Raw genomic sequence first — 23,999 nt, 5'->3', positions numbered from 1 at the left:
AAAATTGAATAAACTTAGTTCTCGCCCAGGTGCTACCCGCGCCGCACAGAAAACTTCGGCTCGGCAGGACTTGGGTCTGGAGGGGCTGGCCGGAAAGTCACGTGGGGCCGCGGAATTACCGCCTACCAGGGCGCTCAAGTGGACGCCGCAGGCCACGTCACGTAGGTTGTTCCATCCAAGCCGGGGTGGGGACCTTCCTTATCACAGGCACGAGAAAAACCCAACTGCACCCTGCGTGGTACGCTGAGGAGAAAGAAAACTACTTGCAGCTTCTGGACAATTTCCTAGCTATAGTATAGTGCTTTGAGGTACATCCTTCCTTAGTTTTCTCTAGAGGTTATGCTCCCCCTGTAGAATTCCCGTTGGTATCGCCCGCGCCCCGTCTCCGCTCCGCCTCGCCCCCGCACGCCACGGCCTGGGGCCCCTCACGTGACCCCAGCGCGCTCCCGCAGGGGAGCGGAGTCTCAAAGGCGGCGCCGCAGGGGGCGGGCGGACAGCCGGACAGACCAAACGCCTTGAGCCGCTGTTTTCTCCCGGACACCAGCGCTGAGGACACAATGTCCGGGCTCTCTCGTCCGCTGCTTTGGGCCGCCACCTGCTTGGCCGCGCTCTGCGTGCTGTCTGCGGGCCAGACCAGCCTGGCCCCGAACGTGACTACACTCACGCCTCTAGCGCCCACCACCAAGATAGCCCCGACGCCGGCGACCTCCGTCCCGCCGGCCACCTCTCCAGCACCAGGTGGGCGTCGGCCCAACGGGCTTCCTCGCCCGCCTAGCCGAGCCGCGCCTCGTCCCCCCCGGGGCGTGCGGAGCCGGGGCCGGGCGGGCCGCGCTCCGGGTGCGGTGGCGACTCCGGCAACATGGCGGCCCGCCCCGAGGCCGGTCGCAGCTGGACACTGTGGGGGTGGCCGGGGCGGGTGGGGAGCGCCCCGGCGGGAACGAGGCGGGCGAGCCCGCGTGGCCGTTGGGCTGCTTCCGATCCCCAAGTGTTAAACGTCGAAGTGCTTTTTAATAGTGAATCGTAATCTCCAGCCTCGCCTTAGGCTCGGAACGGGGGACGTGGCTTCCTTCCGCGGTGGCAGCTGCGGGGTTGATGATGGGCGAGGCCACGCGCCTCCGAAGTTGGCGGTGAAACCTAACTCCCTCTCCCCAGGGCTCGTTTATCCCACCCAGGACCTCTCTCCAGAGGGAGGTTTCTTCGGAAGTTGGCGAGAGAGGAAAAGAAAAACTTAAAGACATTGACTCGTTCGTGTCTCAGACTCGGGCCTAAGAAAATGAGTTGCCTGAGATTTAATTACATTGATGTTGCAGATCGGTGTGGGATATATCTGAGATTTGAGCACGTAATTAGTGAAAACTTTACTCTGTGTTGTGTGCTAAGTAAGAAAAGTAGCCATGCGTGTTCCTGTGCTTCGCATCTTTTAGTACTTAAAGCTAAACCGGAAGATGGGGGGAGAAACCTAGGAGGTAGAGGTAGATGGAGAGACGGAGATAAGTAACTCCCCTGGGACCTTATGTTTAGTAGGTTATGGAATTGGGATAGGAGCCCGGGTCTGTCGATTTTCTAAAACTCTATCAGGCATCCACCTTTTGTTAAACTCTGCTGTCGAGTAGGGCTTGTTGAGGCATACACAAATTTTAAAGCAGGAATTGGCATATGCCCTGACAGCACAAAAGAGGGAGGGAAGATAAATTTGATGTAAGAAGGCGAAGAAACACTAGGTGTTTAAAACCTGCAGTCTGGTATGATTGGTTATTCTGCTTAATACCGGGTAAGGGGTAACTTGGTTTCTTGACCAAAGGATTGCTGAAGGATAATGATTTTAACTTGACGTTTTTCTCGTGCTGATCATATTGTTCTACAATGTCTACCCTAGTTTAAGTACCTCATAAAAGTTTAATAAAATATATAATAAGCTTAATATTTTACTTTTTGTTAGATTCGGAAAGATGTAAAGGCAAAATTTAAAAATAATGGAGATACATTGTATTACAATACTGGAAATTCTAACGGGACTATTTTTAAGACCATTAGAGAATAGTTTTTGTCTCCCGCTTATTTGATTGTTTCCTCTCAGAATTGTAGGGATTTTTTAATGACAAGTTCGGGAATACCAAGTTAATAGCCTTTGAATGATTGAAGTGCATGCAAAGGAGATAATTTGTTTTTTCTGGAAATCATAGTTGGATAAGCTACTGTCTAAAAGGTAACAGGTTTAGTTCATTGTAAGTAACATTCATCTGCTACGCCCATCGTCAAAGACAAAAGGTTTTAAACAGCTAGCATTTTTCACCTGTACGCAAACTTCTGAAGAATTTATATGTTTTGTGAACCCCCACAGTATACCATACATGTCCTAGTCTTTAATAAATATTAATGAAAAATATTGAAACGTAGTGCCTCCGCAGAACTATATTCTAGGCAGGGGGACGACAATAAGAATGTTGGCGGCGTCTAGTTTCCAGGAAAACGGAGTCCATTCATTTGTACAGATATTGAATTGTAATTAGCCTTTTGAGTTCTTGTTTCTGGGCCATTTAGCTTAAACTATTGACGAACATCTTGCATGTGTACATGAATATGGCCCTTCAAGATGTCTACAATTGTGGACGACCCTGTGAAGACTGGATCATTTATGAATCGTGAATCCCTGGGAAATTAGCTCGTTTTCTGAATGGGCATCATCAGAGCTTGGATTCAACCTGTAATAAATCTTTATTATTATTAAAAATCCCAGTGTCTTATCTGATGTTTGGAGGCAGTGATTTCCCTATGCGTAGTGTTGGTTTTACAACAGAACCTCTTTTCCAATATTTTTCTCTTTTAAGGACGTTTTAAAATGCCTCAAGAAACTGAATGGCTGTGGGTATCTTTCAAATAGTGGCCCTGTGAAAAAAGAATTTCTATAGATAGGTACCACAGCTACTACGGAGTGCACCAGTAGTTTTTCTTTTGAGTTTATTTACGCTTCCATGGTCTGTAAAGACTGGGATTTCTTAGTACTGTAAACCAGTTTATAAAGTTTTACTATTTCTCTGAATTCATAATTTCTAGTACTGTATGTAATGCTAATTGTTCAAAAGAGTGGAACAGACTCATATGAAATACCAATTAACTCATTGATATCATACATTTCGTTCTCCCTACCCGCAGAAACCTGTGAAAGTCACAACAGCTGCATGTCCTGTCTTAATGGTAGTATTGCTAATACTACCTGCTTTTGGATAGAATGTAAAGGAGGTAAGAAACTTTGGGATTTGGTAACATTTTCAAATAATGCTGTAGTTTATTCTTCATCATTTGAAAATTATGTAGAACGTTTAGGATAGTGTGTGCTGTTTACTTTGCAAATTAAAAGGTCAGTTGCTTAACATTCCCCCTGAAAATCTCTTCTTGGCTCATCTTCTTTCCCTTTAGATTCCTTAAACTTGATAACTAAGGCTCAATAGTTTTTAAAGGAACAGAGATTTTAGATCTTTGTAAGGATTAAGAGCACGCTAATATCCTGAGATTAGCTGTGAAAGAAGGTTGTGTTGTTTTCCTCTAAAAACTGAGACATTTATTGGTAGATATCCTGCAAGATGAAATTCAGAGACCTTGTGAAACTTTGTCGAATGCTTAGATATGGGGGGAAAATGAGATAGGGAGAGTTGACTCCCTACGCTTTTGTTAAATTTTTAAGTAAGTTAACTGTGCATTTGATTGAGGGATAAAGAGCTAGATGGAGGTACATTGAAAAGCAGATAAGGTTTGTTTTAGAACCATGGGAATACAGCATAAATTGTGTCTTACTAATGAATGTCATGTGGTTGCATGGTTTTCTTTTCACAAAACAATCTGAGAGTTTTGGCTTTTTTTTTTCAATAAAGAAAAAGCAAAAGCTACGTGTTAAATTTCTTTAATCTTTGGTGAGAAATTTAGTAGTTCTAGGAATTATCACTGCATAAAGCTCAAAAGCTTAAGGTATTAATTTTGGGGTAAATTAACTTTGTTATATAGGTGTGTCTTTTTTGGGTCATAAAATGGAATTTAAGGGTGCACCCCTCCCCCCATATATGGCAGTATATAAGAATTGGCAAGTTTTGGAGATTGAATGTTCTACTTTAATATTGGTTGGAGAAGGCTCTCCCCTTACTCTACCTCCAAGTCTGCCTATCCAGGAAATCTATTTTAGAAGTTATAGAAGACTAAAGCAGTGAAATCTGGAAGAGAGGTCCTACTGCTGCTATGAGGCACCTCATTTGTTCACTAATTTTTTATTACAGATCCTGACTACTAACTTCTTACTGACTCTGCCCTCTTGTAGATTCTAGCTGCCTTCCTTGATTGTGTACAGTAGTCATACCACACTTCTAAGACCTAAGTATTTCAGATTCATCTGTTCAGTATATTCTGGATTTTTAAAGGATAAAATTTTGAGGTCCCTTGTAATATCTCTAAGACAATGGAGAAAGAATAACAGAGTGCTTTTTGATCTGTGAACTTCTGAAGTGTTTATTTTGGGGTTTGTTTTTTTTTTTTTAACTATTGTGGAGCATAGTAGTCAATTAAAAGATAATATAAGTAAGTGATTAGTGTTGTTTGTCTCTCTTTTTTCCATAATAGATAAGAGCTACTGTTCAGATAATTCAACACTTAGCAGTTGTCATGTGGTGAACAGCACAAACTTTTGTTCTGGTAGGTATTCACATTGGCTGCTGGGGAAAGTGGCCACAGAGGTGAGGAAGATCATTGCCTCAGAAAACCTTCTTTCAGTGTTTTATTTGAAGCATTGCCATAATTCTCATCTTGTTAGAAATTTGGATGTGAATAGCATATTCATAATGATTGGTGAAAGGATATTTTGAAGCCTGGTTTAGTGATTTAGCTATATTGTAGAATGTTATAAGTGTGGATGCTTTCCTTTTTTTTCTTTTTTTTTCCCCTTAACTTTTCCAAGAATTCATTACAGTTTGGACCCTATTTTTCTTTGTTTTGTACAGGCCTGGACAACCTTGTTCTGGCACTTTCTGGGTTATGGTACTGGTGATTGTCGCATTTAGTCTCCAGCATAGTTTGTGCTATTTAAATGAACTTTCTCTGTATCCACCCATTTTCTGTACTTTAATTTGAGGAACTTGATTACTCTTTAACTTACGTTCTTTGCCCAGCAAGTTGTTAAAATTCCTAGTTGGAACAGCTGATTTTTTAAATGAGATTATAAATTAATGGGAAAGTCAAACTTCTAATTTGGTGTGTAGATAATACTTGAATAGAACAAAAGATTTTGGGGGAGTATGTCAGTAACCTTGAAACACACTACCTTTAACCATTTAATTTTGGTAACAGTTGCCCCATCCCCCAATCCCAGTGTGAACTTTGTAACTGTGGATTTCATTACCCTGTATATGTGGTTTTACACTTTATAGGGTGAATAATATGGTTTAGGTGGTACATGAACAAACATTTTTAGTGGTTATTTATTTTAATGTATGTTAGAGAAAAGCTAAAAGTACCAGAACTGTGATTTCATGATATTATTTAGAGACAAGATTAAGTAGAATATTTCTTAAAACATTGATTTGAAGAAAAATTGAATAAGTAATGCTGCTTATTTGACAGTGTACCAGTTAGAATTAGTTCTTGCTATGAAGGACATAAACCCCAAATTACAATGACTTAAGCAGTGGATGGATTTAATTCCCCTGTAAAGGAAGTCTGGGCTAGAGTGTTGCTAGAGGTTTAAAGTGGCAGCTCTCTGACCATTAGAGACTGAAGCTCCTTTTAGGTTTGCACTTGGCTACATTATTTTTTTTTTTTTAATTTAATTTAATTAATTTATTTTTGTTGTTGTTGAAATGGCTTTGACCTTACTCTAAAGGTGGCTGCTTATGTTCTGGCCGTCACATTGATTTTCCTGCCAGCAGGAAGAGGAAAAGAAAGAGAGTCTTGTGTCTACCTGGAAGTGCTTCCTAGAAGTTAGGCGTGGCTACTTAGATGTGTGGGAGGCTAAGAAATGTCTTTCCTGGGGGAAGGGAGGTGTCACTAAAAGTCAGTGATTCTGTTTCTCAAGAAGAGGAGACTGGTTTGGGTGTGAGCAACTGTCAGTCTCTTCCAAAGGTAGTACTTAAGTGTTGTAAAAATTGTGGAAGTGGTAGTCAGATGACTTCAGGTTGGGAAGTGGCGTTTATGGATTGTGATATTTTAGACAGCTTTGATGTATACCTTTTTTTTTTTTTTTTTTTTAACAGAGCCCAGTCCAGTGCCAACAAATTCTACAGGTAATTTGAGATGATTGACTCTTTTCTTCCTCTGTATCTCAGGATTTTCAAGTTCTTTTGATGGATAATTTTTCAGTAATTAAATACCTAAAAGTTGTTAGTATAATTCTAAAGATCAATAAAGGCTTACTTAGTCTTGGACCACAGTAATTACATTAATATATACTGTTTGTGGTAGTAACACATAATTCCAGTGTTTCCCATTCAGTGAATCTGAGGAGATTTGCTATGTCGCTTTGTAATTGAGTCCATAAACTACTTGTTTATGGATTTTGTGGAAATCTTGAGAAATACAGAAGCCTAAAGGAAATTGTAATTCCCATCATCCACAGGTACACCAGAATGTTTTAATAATTGATTTCTTTTAGTCTTTTTTTTTGTGTGTATCTTAATAAGTATACTTTTTATGAAATTGAGTATGTTCACGCACCATTGTATTTTCCCTCTTACTGTAAGCATTGTTGTATACACTTTACCCATCCTGCTCTTGATTGGACAGAGCATTTCTCATTCTCCATGCAGTGAATGTTTTGGGGGGGGATTATATTTGTTCTTATCTCTGATGGGATTGATTTGAACAGAATTCCTAGGTCAGAGGGTATGATTATTTTAAGTCTCTTATACTGATTGCTTTCCAGAAAGATTTATGATTTTTTTTATTTCCATCAACAACTGGAAAGTTTTTTTCACCACACTTTCAACAGCATTCAGATACGTCCTTTTAAAAATTTGCTTGGTGGCTGGCTTGTTAGCTCAGTTGGGTAGAATGCAGTGTTATAACACCAAAATCTGGGGTTCAGATCCCTGTACCAGCCAGCCATCAGTATAAAAAAACAAAAACAAATGGCTTAAAAATAATAATAAAACAAATTTTTTTTATTTGCTAATTTTATAGGAAGAGTAAATACTTACATTTTGCAAATATTAAATGCAGGCTATAGGTGATAGGCATGTAGAGACAGAAGTAAGCCAGCATTTTGTCTACCATAGGAATAATGAAAGATGTCAGCACAGTTTGTTTGGGAGTTTATAGGAAGGTGTGTATATTGGGTGGCACAGCAGATTGGTGACAGTTTGGCAGTGTTCGACAGACTGAAATTACATCGCCAAAATATGCGAAGAGCTTCCAGGTGGAGCAGAGTGGTTAGCACCTGGAGATGTGAAAGAGTACGATGAGATCAAGGAGTGTCCAGTACAGTGTGAGGAAGAATTAAGCTGGACAGTCAGCAGGTCAAGAGCAGCATTGGGAAGCGTCTTTGTATATGCCTTGCCTTGCTAGTGGACTTGGATGTTATCTTGAAAGATCATAAGCATGTAGGTCATATGATCAGACTTGCATTTTAATAAAATAACTTATTCTGGCATTGTGGAGAATAGATTGGAAGGAGACCAAAGTGAACCTGGGGAGATTAGATAACTTGTTACAGTAATTCTGGAGAACAAACGGAAGGGCTGCAGATGTATGCAAATAGGCTTGGAAAGTAGAAAGGAAAGACTTTATGACTGAGGGAATGGGAGGTGGAGTGATAAGGGGGGAGGTGGAGTGATAAGGGAGAAGGTGAGGAGTCTTCTCCAAAGCAAGCAAGAAAGGAAGAGCAGCAGATCAGGACTCTCATTTGGGATTTTATTTTAAGATGCCTACAGTCTACTTAAGTAGGATCTGTTCAGTATTCAGGAAACTAATTCTGGAGAGAGCTCTTCACTAGAAATACAAATAAGGCAGTCAGTATAGGCAGTAGTAGCCACTGGAGGAGCATTTAGAGAAGAGGATAGGGATTGAGAACCAAACTCTGGGGAACAGTAATGTCTCCGAGAGGAAACTAAGTAGGGATAGGCATGGAAGTAGGAAAGCCCAGAGAAGCGTGGCCAAGAAACTAACAGTATGTGAGTATAGTATAGTTTTTCAAAGAAAAAAAACAAATGCTGTAAACAAGGACAAGAACTCATTTTGAAAGACTTGGACAGTGGTGTGTTGGAGCTGGCTCAGACCAGCTTTGGCTGGCCAATTGTGTGCTACTCATGCCTTTGTTTAGTAATATCATGTTGGTAACTTGAAATCAACTACAGTGGAAATATTCACACCATAGAAATCTGCAAATGCTACAGAACTTACTTTGAGCTGGTTGTTACACAGTGCCTATGTTCATAAACTTTTAGTACCCACTAGAAGTCAACTAAGAGGATTGTTAAAGGTTGTTGAAAGCAGAGGTTTCCAGAGGTGGGGTGTGAACAGAAGGGGAGTGAAGAGACAGTTTCCCTAAAACCGTGTGGGTCTGCTTTTAATTTTTTCCCCATGAGTCCATTCTTGATGTCGTTCTCTGCTGCTTACTCTTCCCTGGGTCCTCCAGTGAAGTACCATGAGTTCTTGTTTATCTGTCTTTTGGTTCTGTTAAGTGAAGGAAGCCAGGGCTTGCCTGCAGAAAATGCATCAGTTGTTTGACGCTTACTAGTTGCAAAATAAACCTGGTGGTCTCTTTCCGTGGCTTTTGCACATTGTTTCTGCTGAAGAGAGCAAGTGAGGAATTAGGGATATTTAAGGAAACAATGCAAAGAGAATCTGACTTACATAGAAAGGTGTGCATTGGGATTAATTGTAATAGCCCTCCCCCGGTACAAATAATATAAATATCTAACAATAGAATGACCAAATGATGTCCAAGATATGGTGGAAAATCATCGTTAAGTAGAAGGCACACTATTAAGTAATTCTAGTACAATTTTAGTTTTTATTGTATACATGCCTAGAAAAATTTCTGACAGGAAGTAACATGTTACTTTGGGTAGTGGGATTACTTAAATATGTTTATTTTCTAAATCTTACCAACAGCAGCTTTTATAACCTACGAATTCTTTTTTTAAGATGAAGGAAATATATCGTAGTTCAATAGAGGTATATTCCCTAAGTACTATATTATTTTGAAAATATTGTCAATGTAATACATTTCTCAGAATTAAAAATTTCTAAATATTTTGTCCACTTACAAAAAAACATTAGTTTTTACCATGTCCCAAGGGTGGGTGGTGACAATCAGATAGCAAGTTAGGAGAATATTTTTTCCTAACATTGTCAAAATTAGTAATAGTGTTTTAAGACTGAAAAGAATTTGATATGTTTTTAATTGTAAAGTGTATTTTTTGCGATTACACGGAAGATACACTTGAACAAGCAACAAAAACTGTGAAGGGAATAATAAGCCTTGAAATAATCATATACTGTAATCTAGGAATTCTGTAGAAGGATGAGTCCTATCAGATGAGATATTTCCCTAGATGATCTTGACAGCGTGGAGAAATTAGAGGTGAGAGAACTGTTCAGTCAAGAGCAGGATGGATAAAGTGTGTGCAACAATGCTTGAAGCAAGAGGGAAAAGGATATAATTGTGTGTGAACATATCTATCGGTATTATTAAGCGTGTTATCTGTATGTTTCTACTAGAAATATCAATACTAGTAGAGAAGTCTGACCAGAGCTTTTAGAAATATGCACTAATAATAATTAGGCATACTAAGATCCTGTCATTACTTAGCCTCCTAGGATCCTGTCATTCTTGGGATATGGCAGTCTACTTGTGTGAGAGTTCTGGTCTTTATAGGGCTTCTTTTTAGCAATATTCTTTGTCTTAAAGCTGTCAAATCCCACTCTCTTGGTGTATAATTACTATTAAAGCACAGAACTTCCTGTTTATATTAGTGGACTTTGGGAGGATACTTATTAGTATTGAGTTTTTTTTGTTTTGATTGTTTTAAAGACAGTATAATACAATGGAAGATAACTTCATTTCTGTGCTTCATCAATTTGGCACCCTTTCCCTGTCTTCTCTGTTGTGGGTTAAGCATATCACTTTGAAGTCTATTCAGTTATGTACTTTAAACAGAAGTAACATTTGTTTCCAGATTCTCTTTAGTCCTCAAATCCTTTTTTCCTCTCTTCTTTTTTTTCTGGTGAGTACAGGGATCCGAACCGCAAATCTTTTTCTGAAACAGTGAAAAAACTAACATTTGTATAGCATCTTATATTTTTCATAAAAACATAAACCTCATGCAATTAATATTCCTCATCTTCCCCCCAAATCATCCCTAGTTGCCCTCCAGAGTAAGCAAATCTCCATATTGAAGTCCCTGCACTATGAAGCCTAATTATTTCCTGAGATGCAATAAGGAACTCTCTTCGCTAGTGATTCCTGTAGCACCTTCCCTAGAGAGTGCACTCTCATTTTACAAAAATTTAAACCCTAACTTTAAGGACAACCTCATAATGAAAGCTTTCTGAAGTGCTTCAGCAAACTTTGAATTCATTTAATAACTCTAAAGTTATTTGACATTAGGAAAATGTTAATTTGTATAAACTATATTTAGGTTTTTCCTCCCTAATACTGGTATGAGAACCCTTATAGAGGACACCTTGTAATATACATTAATAGTTAGAACTTTCCTTCTTTATAAAGTGCTTCAGTTCCTAAAATGATTTTACATTCAAACTAATTCTTCTTGGCATGTGCATTTCTTTAAAGGCATCATCAGATAGTATTTTGGCCTCATACAATGTGGAAGACTAGAGCTTACCCTTGGTCTCTTATAATCTAAATTGGGGGAAGTATGGCCCCAGGGCATCTGTTCTTATAAAGTTTTGTTGGAACACAACCATTCCCGTTCATTTGCATGTTGTCTTTGGCTGCTTTTGCATTACACAGTGCACAAAAACTAAAATATTTGCTGTCTGCCCCTTTTAAGTTTGCCAACACCTAAAGTGAAGAAGATAAAAATAGACAAATCTTTATACCCACATAAGAGACTACTAAGTTGTATTTGTTTCTTACCATGAGTTTAATAGTTTTTGTCTTGGAAGAAAGATTATTTATAAAGAACCTATAGTTCCCTCACCTAAATATTTTTGCCCTTCTTTGTTTTTGTAATCTTTATCCAGATATGTACATAGATTTTATACTTAGATATATACATAAGTCTTAATATAAATGCAATTTTATGATTGTTTAATGTTTTAAAATACATTTAAATGCTAGTATTTGGGGATGTGTAGATATGTTAGTGAACCTTTAACTGAAATTTGGCTTTTATTCTCTAAAAAATTGAAAGCATGTTGAAATTTGTAGCATCATTTTAAGAAGATAGATGCTAGATAATGGGAAGTTAGAAATTTGTTTTTAAATACATTTTGTTTTCATTCCAGCTAAAACCACAACTCTGCCTTCCTCTTCTACAACTTCCACCACAGTTACTACATCGGGTAATTAAGGCTTTTTAAAGTAACACAGATGTAGGATGTGTGTACAGTGTTGCCTTTTACTATTTCTACCATCATTTTCCAGTTTTATTCATGAATGGTTATGGACTGAAATTCATCTCTTACATTTGGGAGAACAAGATAAGTAAGCTGTTAAAGCAATAATGATTGCTTTGCTGAGAGTCCTCTTCTAGTTTTTTATGTCATGACACTTTAGAATTAATAATGTTTTTCTGAAATCTTTCTAGTACTACTTTTATGTGAAATCTAAGTTGTAACTACTGATTATTGTTAGGGATTGGTTGTATGCTGTATTAGACCATGGCGATTTGAGTCAAGATAATATATCCACCCTTTTTACTGAGAAAGGTCTAAAAAGCTAAGATTACTGCTAGGTGTTCAGCTCACCAACTTTCTTAGTATTTCTTATATTCCTCAATGACTTTTGAAAAGTGTATGTGAAAATTGACTTTTTATTAGCTAATGATTTGACATATTGTAAACTAAATCATATTTAGATTATGCCCACGATGCTATAGGTACGTAAGTTAGGGACGGACCTTTTCCTCTATCCATATTTAAAGTAAACTGTTGTGATGCTGATGAATCTTTTACCTGCTTTTTGTGATTCCTTTGACTTCAGGCTTCTGCTTCCTTTCTCTCAGTTTCAGTGAAGCCCATTCCATCTTCACAAAAAGGAATGATACAAAACAGTTCTAGTTAATTTTGTTTGTTTTATTTTTTCGGTGGCTGGCCAGTAAGGGGATCCGAATCCTTGACTTTGGTGTTATCAGCACCATGCTCTAACTGAGTGAGCTAACTGGCCAGCCCAGTTGTAATTAATTTTAAAGCTGGCCAGCTAGTTATACAGCCACCAGAACTTGTGCTCATTTAATATTCTATTTAGAAAAAAGTAAATTTTATTTTAAATATGAAATTGCTTTTCTTAGAATTTATGATGCTTTCTTAGTCTTAAGTTTTCTTGTTTCCTCTTGAAGAAACCTTTTGCTCCCTGAAAAGAATTTCATGTTTTTGTGTTCTTTTTTCTTATGACTTGGTAGTACTTTCTCATAATGTGAAATTTGCTGACAGAGTACTATTTAATATGCCTTTAGTGATGAATTCTTTTGCTTGTTGATATTACAAATTGCAGGTCCTTAAGATTATTTTTATAACTTGAAAAATTGCAATTGAATTTTTATTTACCTTATATAATATCTAGTAAAATTCAAGTCATATGAATTTTAAACACAAATGTTAATACTTTAGCAGTTTCCTAAAAATACATAGTCTGAAGAAATTTTTGCATATTTTAAAAATGCTTTATATATTCCCAAGGCATAATTTACATACCAGAGTCTTTTTTCTGTTGTTTTCATATTTGAAGTAGTATAGCATCATTGACCACTTGATATCCTTGGATGGAATAAAGAATCGGATTGATAAATGGTTGTTTTCCACAATTAGAGATAAATTCTAGCTATAAAGACTTGACACAAGAGCAAATACTTTATAGAATTTAACACATGGCAAAACAGAAGCTCGGTAGGTCTTCACATTATGATAATGGATCATGAGACTTACTGAGGATTATTATTTCTTCTATCTTATCTAACAGGTACAACAAATACCACTTTGACTCCAACCGCACAACCCGCACGGAAATCTACCTTTGATGCAGCCAGCTTCATTGGAGGAATTGTCCTTGTTTTGGGTGTGCAGGCTGTAATTTTCTTTCTCTATAAATTCTGCAAATCTAAAGAACGAAATTACCACACTCTGTAAACAGACCCCTTAAATTAAAAAGGACTGGCGATTCATTTGTGTAACTCACCGAAACCAAAATAATCTTTCAAGATGTCCCACATGGAAGACGCTATTCCAGGATCTTTAAATTTCCAATGGATGCATATAGGATATTTTGGAGCATCGTCCTTGAAGAAAAATCAGTTTAAATCATTTTGTTCAACAAGAATATTTAAAATATTCTGCATGAGTCCTTGTGGCTGTCTTCTTTTATTTTAAATGACTGCTGCTGTGGGATTATGTTTCTTTTCTTAACATGCCAAATGTAACTTTCTGTAAGTGATGGAAAATGTTGTCCTGTGTGACAACCTCATGACTCTTGGCAGTTTAAATTTAGTCGTTTTAAAGCCTGAAAGCTGCATTATTTTCATCCTAACTCAAGATGTAACTTAGTGACCCGAATTGAGAAGAGTGTGCCAAATGAGCATGAATCAGGTGGATTTTTGGCTATCATTTCAAAGGTGGAATAAATTTATAAATTTAGTAGACTAAACTGTATCCTTAGAGTAAAGTTCTATGCTTGATAACAGTTATTTTTTCTACATTAGAAATAAGATGCCACACAGGGAATTACATTCCAGATTTAAAGAAATGAATGGAAAGGATACAAACCATTAGTGTATAACAGGTTATTGTTCATACTTGTAAAGCACCTTATATTGTTGAGAAAATAAAGAACAGTGCCTTAAAAGACAGACTGGAAAGGTAGGCTGGAAATTTAAATGTTGGTGATTTGTTCTTATTAACGAAGGTAAAGGTTGGTCTGAGGATATAACTTAATGTGAACAGTAGTAAACCTGCTTTTAGATATCATACTGCTAATATTTAATTGAAAACTTACTTTGTTTCAGTGCTGAGAAACTTAAGCTAAGGGATATTATACACAGTTGAAAGCCTTCATATATTGAACCTCCCAACATTTTTCTTATGCCTGTTGCGAAGTATAGAGATAAAGTTGATTTAATTATATTTTCCTTTGTACTTCAAAAAAGTGTCCTAACACTATTATACTTTGAAACAATTTCCACCAAGTTTTCTTGAAAAATAATTTCATGAGGCAAGAAGGACATAAGTTGTTTTAGAATCATTTACTGACTCTTTAAATGAGACAATCATTTTAAGTTTATAGACAGCAAATGTGACCAAGGTAATCTTAGAGGATTTTTGGTTGATCAGATTACTGCAGATTTTTAATGATAATTGCCCTGGGTGAATAGACTGCGTTTTCTCTTTTGCTTTCTCTCTCTCTATCCCTCCCTCCCTTCTTGGTTTAAATTCCCATAGTATGATAAGCATGCGTACTTTTATTTTTATAGTTTTCTTGCAGAGCACTATTTTTTTCAGCTTTAGAGGCTTCTCCCTTGCTTTTGACATATTGGTTAGTTCAGAGGCTTTACTTAGTTTAAAATGGGCTTTTGCTTTTCTAGGTCATTAAGGGTTTTTTTGTTGTAGTTTTTTAGCCTATAGTGGCTGAGTTTAGCACTTGGTTTTCAATATTTTATATTAGGAAATGACAAATTGCTTTGGTTTGTTTCATAAACTGAAACTCCTTTCACTTATTTAGATAATTTTATTAAAGTCTCAAGATGAAGATTACTGTTCCTTTGTTACTTGCTGGTACAGTTAAAATTTGTTTTACTTGCACATTTGTACGTATACCTAATGTTTTCAAGTGCCTTAATTGTTTAAAATCTCTGGCTTCAAAGGTTTTTGGGAAAAGGTAGGTTTACCTCACATTTGTGTTTTCACTAGTAGTAATAATCTAGGTACCTCACAAAATTTATTACGGTGCCATGGCTGTTAGTTTTTAGTGAGTGATATAAGATTAATCTGAAAACATACAGAATTTCCATTCCTCCCCAGGTGGCAAAAATTAGCTACAGCAATATAATTGTCATTTGCCTGGATGTGAATTCCTTGCCACACATTAATGTCAACACATGTAGCAAATTCTGTGAAAATGTAACTTGATTTGAAGCTTCTGTAATTTTGAGCACTGCTCTAACAGAAGCATAATATGAAATTAGATTTTGCAAGTCTACAGACGAGCTCTTGCAACAGAACTCACAGCCTTTTCAAACTCTGTTCCCCCTTAAGTAATGTAGTATCTTGAGCCATTAATAATTTTTGGGTTTTTTTAATCCAGAAGGTATATAGAAACCGTTTCAGATTTTTCATCTGATTTGTTCCTGCAGATATAGTTCTATCAAGTATCTTATTTTACCTTACAGATATTTGTTGCACAGGCAAACACTGCTGTATTTAGAAATTTCTATTTCATGTTATTACAAACTGCAAAACCAATCTGTATCATGTACCAAACTGATTTAAAATAAATCTACATGTTTATTGAATCATTCTCCTCTTTTATTGACTGAAATGTGTTGTTGCATTTTGATTATAAAATTTAATGCTAGTAGGCTTACCTTATCAGTCTATTTGGGGGTGGGTTGTCTACTCAATTTTTATTTCTCTAAACCAGCAGATAGTAACTAAGGTATATATTCATCAGTGGATAACAGAGCCTTAGGAATGATAGTTGGAAACTGAAAGCTTGTGACTTTCTGCCTTTTTCAGGTTGCATGTAAAGTAAAACTGGGCTTCTCTTTAGAGTACTCAGTATAAATATTACCGAGCTACATGCTGGCATGTGCAATCTGGTTCTTTTGGTTCATGTTGTGGACAAAATTAAATTCTATATAAATCACTGGACTTGGACTAAGGAGAGAATTAGATACTGCCCTACAAGCCTTAAAATCTTTAAGTGTAGACTTAATAATTTGCCTTAGAAATCATGAACTTTTGGTTTCATACTAGCCTTATATTTGGTCAAGTTTAGTAAGTATTATGTAAAACATTGTGCCAAATTTAATGATTCCTTAAAACATTGTTGGAGATAAATTGTTACTGTGAAAGAATGGGGTTCAAAATAGGGTTTTTAGGTGATAAGAGGTCCTGTGTATTTACCCATGTAGATATTTCCTGTGCTGTTAATTACATGCGGATACTTGTTGCTACTGGTATAGGGCACCCTTGTAACACTTGCCTTTAACATTTCTAATTATGAAGATTTACTGTTCGTTACTTGCCAGTACAGCTATTGATGAATTATTTCAGTTTTTGTGTCTGCCTTTTTTTTTTCTAATTTATATTTTGTTTGAAATGCAAACGCCATTTTCCATTTGTGTCCCTTACACATGATTGGTATAAACTGTCTTTGTTTTTGAAAGATTTTCATTGGATATAGAATTCTAAATTGACATTTTTTTGCTTTCGCTATTTTAAGGATTTTGGTGCGTTGTCATCTCACTTGCGTTGTGTCCTGTGCTGTTCTCCGCTGTCTATCTTCTGTTCTTCTGTACATGTTTCTCTCTTTTCCTGCTGCTTTTAAGGTTTTTCTCTTTATTAATGGTTTAGAGCAAATTGATAATGATGTGCTGTGTAGTTTTGTTTCTTGTGCTTGGGGTTCATTGGGCTGCCTGGATCTATAGTTTTCGTCAAAGTTGGAAGTTTTCCAGCTATTATCTCTTCAAAGAGTATTTTTTCTGTTCTTCCCCTTTGCTGTGTTGGTGAATCCATTTACACAGAAGCTGTTAGAAGTTGACCCACAGCTCACTGATGCACTGTTTTTGTTTTTTAAATCTTTCTATTCCATTTTAAATCGTTATTACTGTCTCTAATTTCACTAATCTTTTTCCTATGCCTGTTCTATTGTTAATCTCATCCAGTGTGTTTTCATCTCATGTTATAGTCTTCATTTATAGAAGTTCAGTTTGGGTCTGTTGATATCTTTCATATCTCTACATAGTCAATCATTTTTCAGTTTTTTTTTAACATGTTAGAGTAACAATTTTTAATGCTCATGTCTGCTATTTCTGACATCTGAGTCAGTGTCTGTTGGTTGATTTTAGTGCTAATTATGGGTCTTATTTTCCTCTTTCTTTGCATGCGTGGTAATTTTTATATTGGATGCTAAACATTATAAATTTTATCTGTGCCCCGTCAATTAGGAGGCTTTCTAGTGTGGGCTAGTAGAATAGAGCCTGTTCTATTCCTAGCATTGTGTGAGCTCCAGGTGCTGTTTCCTCTGAACCTTTCTCCAGCCTTGGGTAGTTTCCTTACATGTGCTGATTGGTACGTTGCTGAATACTCGAGGGGCGCCCTCTGCAGATTTCTGGAATTGTCTGAATGCAGCTCTCTCCTCTCTGGTCCTTTGCTGTGGAAACTCCAGCTTCCTTCATCTCCCATGACTTTCAGCTTCATTTCAACTCAGGAAGTCCACTGGACTTTGCCTGGATTCCCCTTCCCTGCCTCATGATTTAGAAATTCAAAGCAGTACGCTGGGTCAGTAGTTCCCTGTCTTTCAGGGATCACTGGCCTTCTTTGCCTAACATTGAAAACGACTGTTTTATATGTGTTGTTGTATTTTAGTTGTCTCAGAATAAATCCAGTCTAAATATCTTGGCCAAAGAGAAAGTTTAAGATAAGGTTTTTAATGCCTTGATTTTTAATTATTCAAGTAATACATAAATATAGTTTAAGTTGGTATTCTCTTAAACATAAGAAACATAACATTTTCTTATACGTAAAATAAGGTGCAAGTCTGCCTTGACTGTCTCCAGTCCCTTCCCCTTCTTGCCCTTTTCCACTTTCCAGAGGTAATCACTGCTACTGGTTTGGTGTTTAGTCTCCCCCACCCCCAATAATTTATATAAGCATAATTATATGCACTTTTAGGAAATATATGATGTAGGGTTTTTTGTTTTTTTGGCAGCTGGCCAGTACAGGGATCTGAGCCCTTGAATTTGGGTTGTAGCACTGCACTCTAACCAACTGAGCTAATCAGCCAGTCCTATAATGATTTTTATTTTAACATCATCCCATTACTTTTTTCACTCCCTAGTCTTGGAGATCTTTCCAAATCAGTGTAGGTGGCTATACCAAATTCTTAATTTCTGTGTTTGGTATGTATAGTGTGGATATCATGATTGATATATAGGTATTTACTACATTGAAGGACAATTAGGTCATTTGCAATATTTCATTTTTAGCCAAGAGTTTTGCAGAGAATGTACCTGCCACTTTGTTTATGTGTTACTTTCTCTAGAGTAAACATGGAAAAGTAGAAAGCTGCATCATAGGGTTTCCACTTTGAATATTTTAACAGATTGCCATCTAATTCCCACCAGCAGGGTATCAGAGTGTTTTCTGTACCCTTTCCACTTGATATTCACAAAGTTTTAAATTTTAATATTCTGGTGAGTGAAATTATTTCCTTGGTTACTATCATAAATTTGTTTTTGTTTTGTTTTTGTTGGTTGTCCTGTACGGTATCAAACCCTGGACCTTGGTGTTAGCATAATGGTCTAACCAACTGAGCTAACCAGCCAGCCCTGTCATTTTTACTTACTCTGAATTGTCTGTTTTTCTATGCTTTTTCTTATCAATTTGTAGTTTGGTTTTTTTTAATTGTAAAATATGCTGGATGTTAATCCATGATGCATAGATTTTCTTCAGTATTCTAGTCTTTGCCTTTGATTATGGTGTCTGTATCAACCAGAGTACTCACAGAATCAGAAGACAGATGCCACACAATATGAACAGGAAAAGTTTGATGACAAAGTACTATCTATAACAGTGGGTTGGATCGATGGGGCATATTATCTGTAGAATTTTAAGAAATAAAAATTTGCACAGTACAGAGAATTCTAAAGGATATACACAGATATAGGAAGCAGCCACTACCCACTCCCTCAAATTGAATTTCAGCTCTCATTAGAGGGGATGCAGCCTTAGCTCTCTGTATAGTTAAGTTCATGGCAGCTGCAAATCCATCTGAGAGGGTGCCAGGGAAGCCATCCATGAGATGTCACACCAGTGGCAGTCATCGAAGGAATTGTGGAATAAGCCATGCATAGGTGCAGAGCTGTGTGAGCTGCTAGAGTGGACACTGAGGGTGTCTGCCTAGAGGAGCACACAAGAACCAGGAAAAGAAATCCTTTCAGCATCCCTCCAGTGCCCTCTGTTGACAAAATATCATGCCACCTAGCAAAGGAGAAATATCCATATGGTCCAGCTTCATTATTACAGAGCAGGAAATGAAAGGAGGATTGGGAGCTGAGAGGCAATCAATTCATAATTGTCACAGTCCACCCGTTTGGCTACTCAGCTTCCACATGCACCCTTCTGCACACTTTGAAACTTCTAAATGATGAAACAGCTCTACGTTTCCACCTAACAAAATACAACTATCTTCCTTACAAGTCAAGTTTGCTTCCCTTTGCCAAAATGAGAAGATGCCCTGTACCAACACTGGCTATTTTAATTACTACTCAAGTTATGTCACCATCCCACCACATACTCTGTTACCTAGAGACCAAATTGTAAATTTAACCTCTAAAAACTTGTATATAAAATTAAAATGGAAGGTAAAAATGAAAGTGGTTAGAATATGCAAATAAATACATACAAGAGGAAGATATTCAAAGCTACTACAGTCCTTGTTTCTGTAAACCTTTGACCTTCTTCCAATACCTATGTAATATTTCTTTTGCCCCCCACCAGAACCTCAGCTGGTCAGGGTTCTTTATCTGGTGGAGTGAACAGAATATTGGTTACTGAGGCGTTTGAGTCCTCCAGTTGTCCTACCTGTGTTGATTGCTGTAGTTTTTCATTAACCTTTACTATCCAACTTGGGAGTACTCAGGTACCCAAAGAATACCTATGTTTCAAATATAATTTTTTTTTTTTTTCTTTTTTAAGGGCTGGTCAGTTAGCTCAATTGGGAGAACATGGTGCTGATAACACCAAAGTCAAAGGTTTGGGTCCCCATACCAGCCAGCTGCCACAAACAAAATATAATCCTTTTGCCTCCATTGTGTACTAGCAGTACAATCTCCCTTTCGCGGTCAAGATTGATCATTTCAGCCATTAGAGTTATACACCTTTTGCTGCTTATTGGTTTAGTGGCATAAGAAGCTCAGGTGGTAGTCTCATGTTAGGTCTTAACATCAGTGGAAACATTGTTATGTCCTTGTTTGAAGCATCCCGTGGGAACTAAGACCTCCAAACCAGTGTAGCTCGAAATTACTGGGATGAGAAGTATAATCATGAGAACAGCCATTCCCACTTCTGCCCTGTGACTCCTGGACCCACATAATCTGGCTCAAAGCATATGCTGTAAGATAGAATTCTATCCTTTTTTTTTTTGACCAGTAAGGGGATCGCAACCCTTGGTACGGTGTGGTCTGCACCATGCTCAGCCAGCGAGTGCACCAGCCATCCCTATATAGGATCCGAACTTGCAGCCTTGGTGCTACCAGCACTGCACTCTCCCGAGTGAGCCACGGGGCTGGCCCTAGAATTCTGTCCTTTTACAGCAGTGTCTCCCAATTGTCGTTATAACTGACTATTCAGTGAACCATTCCACCTTTCAATTAGACCAGCCACTTCTGAGTGTTGGGTTATGTTAATTTCAGGGGCAAGAGCTCACTGCAACATTTCTTTTGCTGTGAAATTGATTTCTTGCTTAGAAGCAATGCTATGGGAAATGTCATAGTGATGGATAAGGCATCTTTGAGTACATGGATTGAATGGTGGTGCTGGCAGAAGCATTATGGGCAGGGAAGACAATTCATATTCAGAATACATGTCTATTCCAGTGGATGGATCTCTGCCCCTTTCATGATGGAAGAGGTCCAATGTAAGCAACCTGCCACCAGGTAGATGGCTGTTACCCATAGGATTGGTGCCTCATTACAATCTCAGTATTGGTCTTGGCTCTTGACATGTTAGGCACTTGGCAATAGTGCATGTCAGCCTTAATAAGGGGAAGCCCATGTTCTTGCACCCACACATAGCCTCTATCCCTGCATCTGTAGCCATATTATTCATGGACCCATTGAGCAAGCAAGTGAAGTAGCTGGGGAATGAGGCTGACATAACCTCAGAGCACGTTATTTTTGCAACTTGATTAGTAAGATCCTCCTTGCTGTGGATGCCCTTTGGTAGGCATTAAGAAAGGACACAAATATCTCCACAGCCAGTGCTCATTATAAGAGGTTCATCCACAGAATACTCTTCCCTGACTTCATCACCAGCCTTCCAATCCTGTTTCTTTTGAGTCCCCAACTGTCTAGCCAAACCATTAGCAACTGCCCATGAATTTGTGTAGATCTGTACTTCTGGCCATCTCTTAGTTCAGACATAGTGGACAAAGGTACTACTCGAAGTTCTGCTCACTGGAAGGATTTTCTTTCACCAGTATCCATCAGTGTCACCCTTGGGTTGAGCTGTAGTGCTTCAGAAAAAGTGTGGTGTCCACTTTGGGAGGGAACCAAAATGTCATGTACACCCATTATAAACCGGCCTGATTTTTTTTTTTTTTTTTTTCCCTTTCTTGGCCAAATGGATGTTAGGAACACCCCAGGAGGCCATAGGTATGGGTTGAGGGAGAGGAGGCAATGAAACAGGAGTTGATGTTGAAAGAGTCTGAGCCACCTGCTCATGCAAGATATGCTACTTCTAACTTCCAGACCTGTTTGAGCAAGCTGAGTCTATTGTGTACCATTTCCAACTAATGATAGTTTGCTGCTATGCATGACCAAGTTTATGACTACACAACACCCAAATTACGATGGGAAGCTCAGGCCACATGATCATTTGCTATCCCATGGTTAGGCATTCAGTCTCTTACAAGACACAGTAGTAAGCCAGAAACTTTCTTAATTTATTTATTTATTTTTTTTGTCTTTTTGTGACCGGCAAGGGGATCGCAACCCTTGGCTTGGAATCCCCCGCACCGCGCTCAGCCAGTGAGCGCACCGGCCATTCCTATATAGGATCCGAACCCGCAGCGACGCCTCCACCGCGCCCCCAAGAGCTGCACTCTCCCGAGTGCGCCACGGGCCGGCCCCAGAAACTTTCTTAAAAGGAGAATATTTACCATCAGAAGGAGATGTAGATTTGCTCCAAAATCCTAAAGGTCTGCCCTGTGATTCTCCTCCTGGTGTATGACAGGCTCCATACAATATGCTGTGATACTTTGACTGTCTTTGAAGCTGCTGGATGATAAGATCCACGTGGTAGAGCAGCTTGTATTGTAACTCAAACTCAACCCAGGGCCTTCTTTTGCTCTGGTCCCCATTCAAAAATGGAAATCTTACAGGTGACTCTGTAGTTGTGTTGAAGCAGCATACTCAAATATGGTGTATGTTGCCCTCAAAATCCAAAATGATGTACTGAGAATCATGTCTCTTTTTTCATGGTATACAGTGTGAGGTGCAGCAACTTAGCTTTCATTTTGGAGAGGGATATTTTAATATGCTCCAAACAATTGAACCTCCAGAAACTTCACTGAAGTTAAGGGCTCTGAATTTTTGTGGAGTTTTTCTTTCACCCTCTAGTTTTTGTGTTTTTTACTAAGTACCTAAGTACATGACACTTCCTGCTTATCATTTCCAGTCAGCATAATGTCATCAATGTAGTGGGCCAATGTAATGTTTTGTGGAGTATCATGATGACCAAGGTCTCTGTAGACTATACCATGTGGCCCTGCCAGGTAAAAGCAAACTGCTTCTCATGGTCCTTGCAAACTGAATGGAGCAAAAGGCATTAGGTCAGTAACTGCATACCAAGTGCCAGGGGCATATTGATTTGCTCCAGTAAAGATACCTTATCTGGAAAATCAGCTGCCATATAGTTACCATCTCATTAAGTTGTGAACCTAATCCTCCCTAGTCATTTTCTGAGACCTAACTATCTTCTGCAGAGGCCAAAGTGGTAAGTTATATGGTGATGAGGTGGGTATCAACACCCTTACTTCTTTTAAGTTTTTGATGGTGGCATTAATCCCAGGCAATTTCCTCAGGGTTGTGGTATTGCTTCTGGTTTACTTTCTTGATAGGGAGGGGAAGTTCCATGGCTTCCAATTATCCCTTTCTACCAATGATTTGCTCTCAACACATGGATCAGAGAACCAATATGAAAATTCTTCCAATTGCTAATCATGACTATTCCAATAATACATTTAGGAACTGGGGAAATAGCCACAGGGTGGGTCCATGGACCAACTTGGTCAACATAATTCATACCTGAGCTAAGACTCCTTCTACCACCTGACTGCTATAAGCTTTCATTTTGACTGGTGAGCCACGTTGGTGCTCTGGGTCCCCAGGAATTAGCATTAATTTAGAGCCAGTGTCTAGTAACCACCAAAAATATCTGGGCATTTCCTTTTCTCTAAAGAACAGCCACTTTAGCAAATGATTTTAGGTCCCTTAGGAAGAGGTTTGGAGGAAGATTTATAGTATGTACTGCAAAACAGTGTAGAGACCTACCTGTAGGGGATACAGCCTCCCCTTCTGTGAAGGTGTCCTGGTGTGTGAATTGACTTAGGTCTGGAATCTGGGTCAGAGGCTGTGACTCTCCACTGCAGTGACACAAGTTAGGTTTTTGCTACCAGACCTAAGTTTTTCCTGTTTTATACATCAAGCAATATTCTAGTAGGCTGCTCATATGATTTCATACCTGGAGACACATCGACTACCAAAGATCTCTGTAGGCCAAGGCATTCTGATTACCGATACATCCCTGCTGCCCTTTATAATAGATGTGCCCACCTTGTCTTTGGCAGTTAAGTCTTAATGTCAGTTAAATCTGGGATTACATCATCACCATTGAAAATCAGAGAG

The 23,999-nt window shown here is 38.3% G+C and overlaps 1 protein-coding gene across 1 annotated transcript; it reads left to right on the top strand.

The window, feature by feature from the left end:
* Positions 1-439: 439 nt before the first annotated feature.
* Positions 440-15,662, top strand: CD164 (CD164 molecule). Its single transcript, XM_063097921.1, has 6 exons — positions 440-738; positions 3,154-3,240; positions 4,606-4,677; positions 6,231-6,260; positions 11,449-11,505; positions 13,121-15,662. The coding sequence occupies exons 1-6, from the start codon at positions 558-560 to the stop codon at positions 13,285-13,287; spliced, it is 594 nt and encodes a 197-aa protein (XP_062953991.1). The 5' UTR covers positions 440-557; the 3' UTR covers positions 13,288-15,662.
* Positions 15,663-23,999: the final 8,337 nt, after the last annotated feature.

Source organism: Cynocephalus volans, chromosome 5, assembly GCF_027409185.1.
Source record: "Cynocephalus volans isolate mCynVol1 chromosome 5, mCynVol1.pri, whole genome shotgun sequence".
NCBI classification, from domain to species: domain Eukaryota; kingdom Metazoa; phylum Chordata; class Mammalia; order Dermoptera; family Cynocephalidae; genus Cynocephalus; species Cynocephalus volans.
Note: the sequence above shows the minus strand (reverse complement) of the source record. Positions and strands in the feature narration are given on the sequence as shown.

Coding starts and splice junctions, on each gene's coding strand:
- CD164 (XM_063097921.1), top strand. CDS start 558: ATGTCCGGGCTCTCTCGTCCGCTGCTTTGGGCCGCCACCTGCTTGGCC. Junction 4,678..6,230: donor CAGCACAAACTTTTGTTCTG/GTAGGTATTCAC, acceptor TTTTTTTAACAG/AGCCCAGTCCAGTGCCAACA. Junction 11,506..13,120: donor CACCACAGTTACTACATCGG/GTAATTAAGGCT, acceptor CTTATCTAACAG/GTACAACAAATACCACTTTG.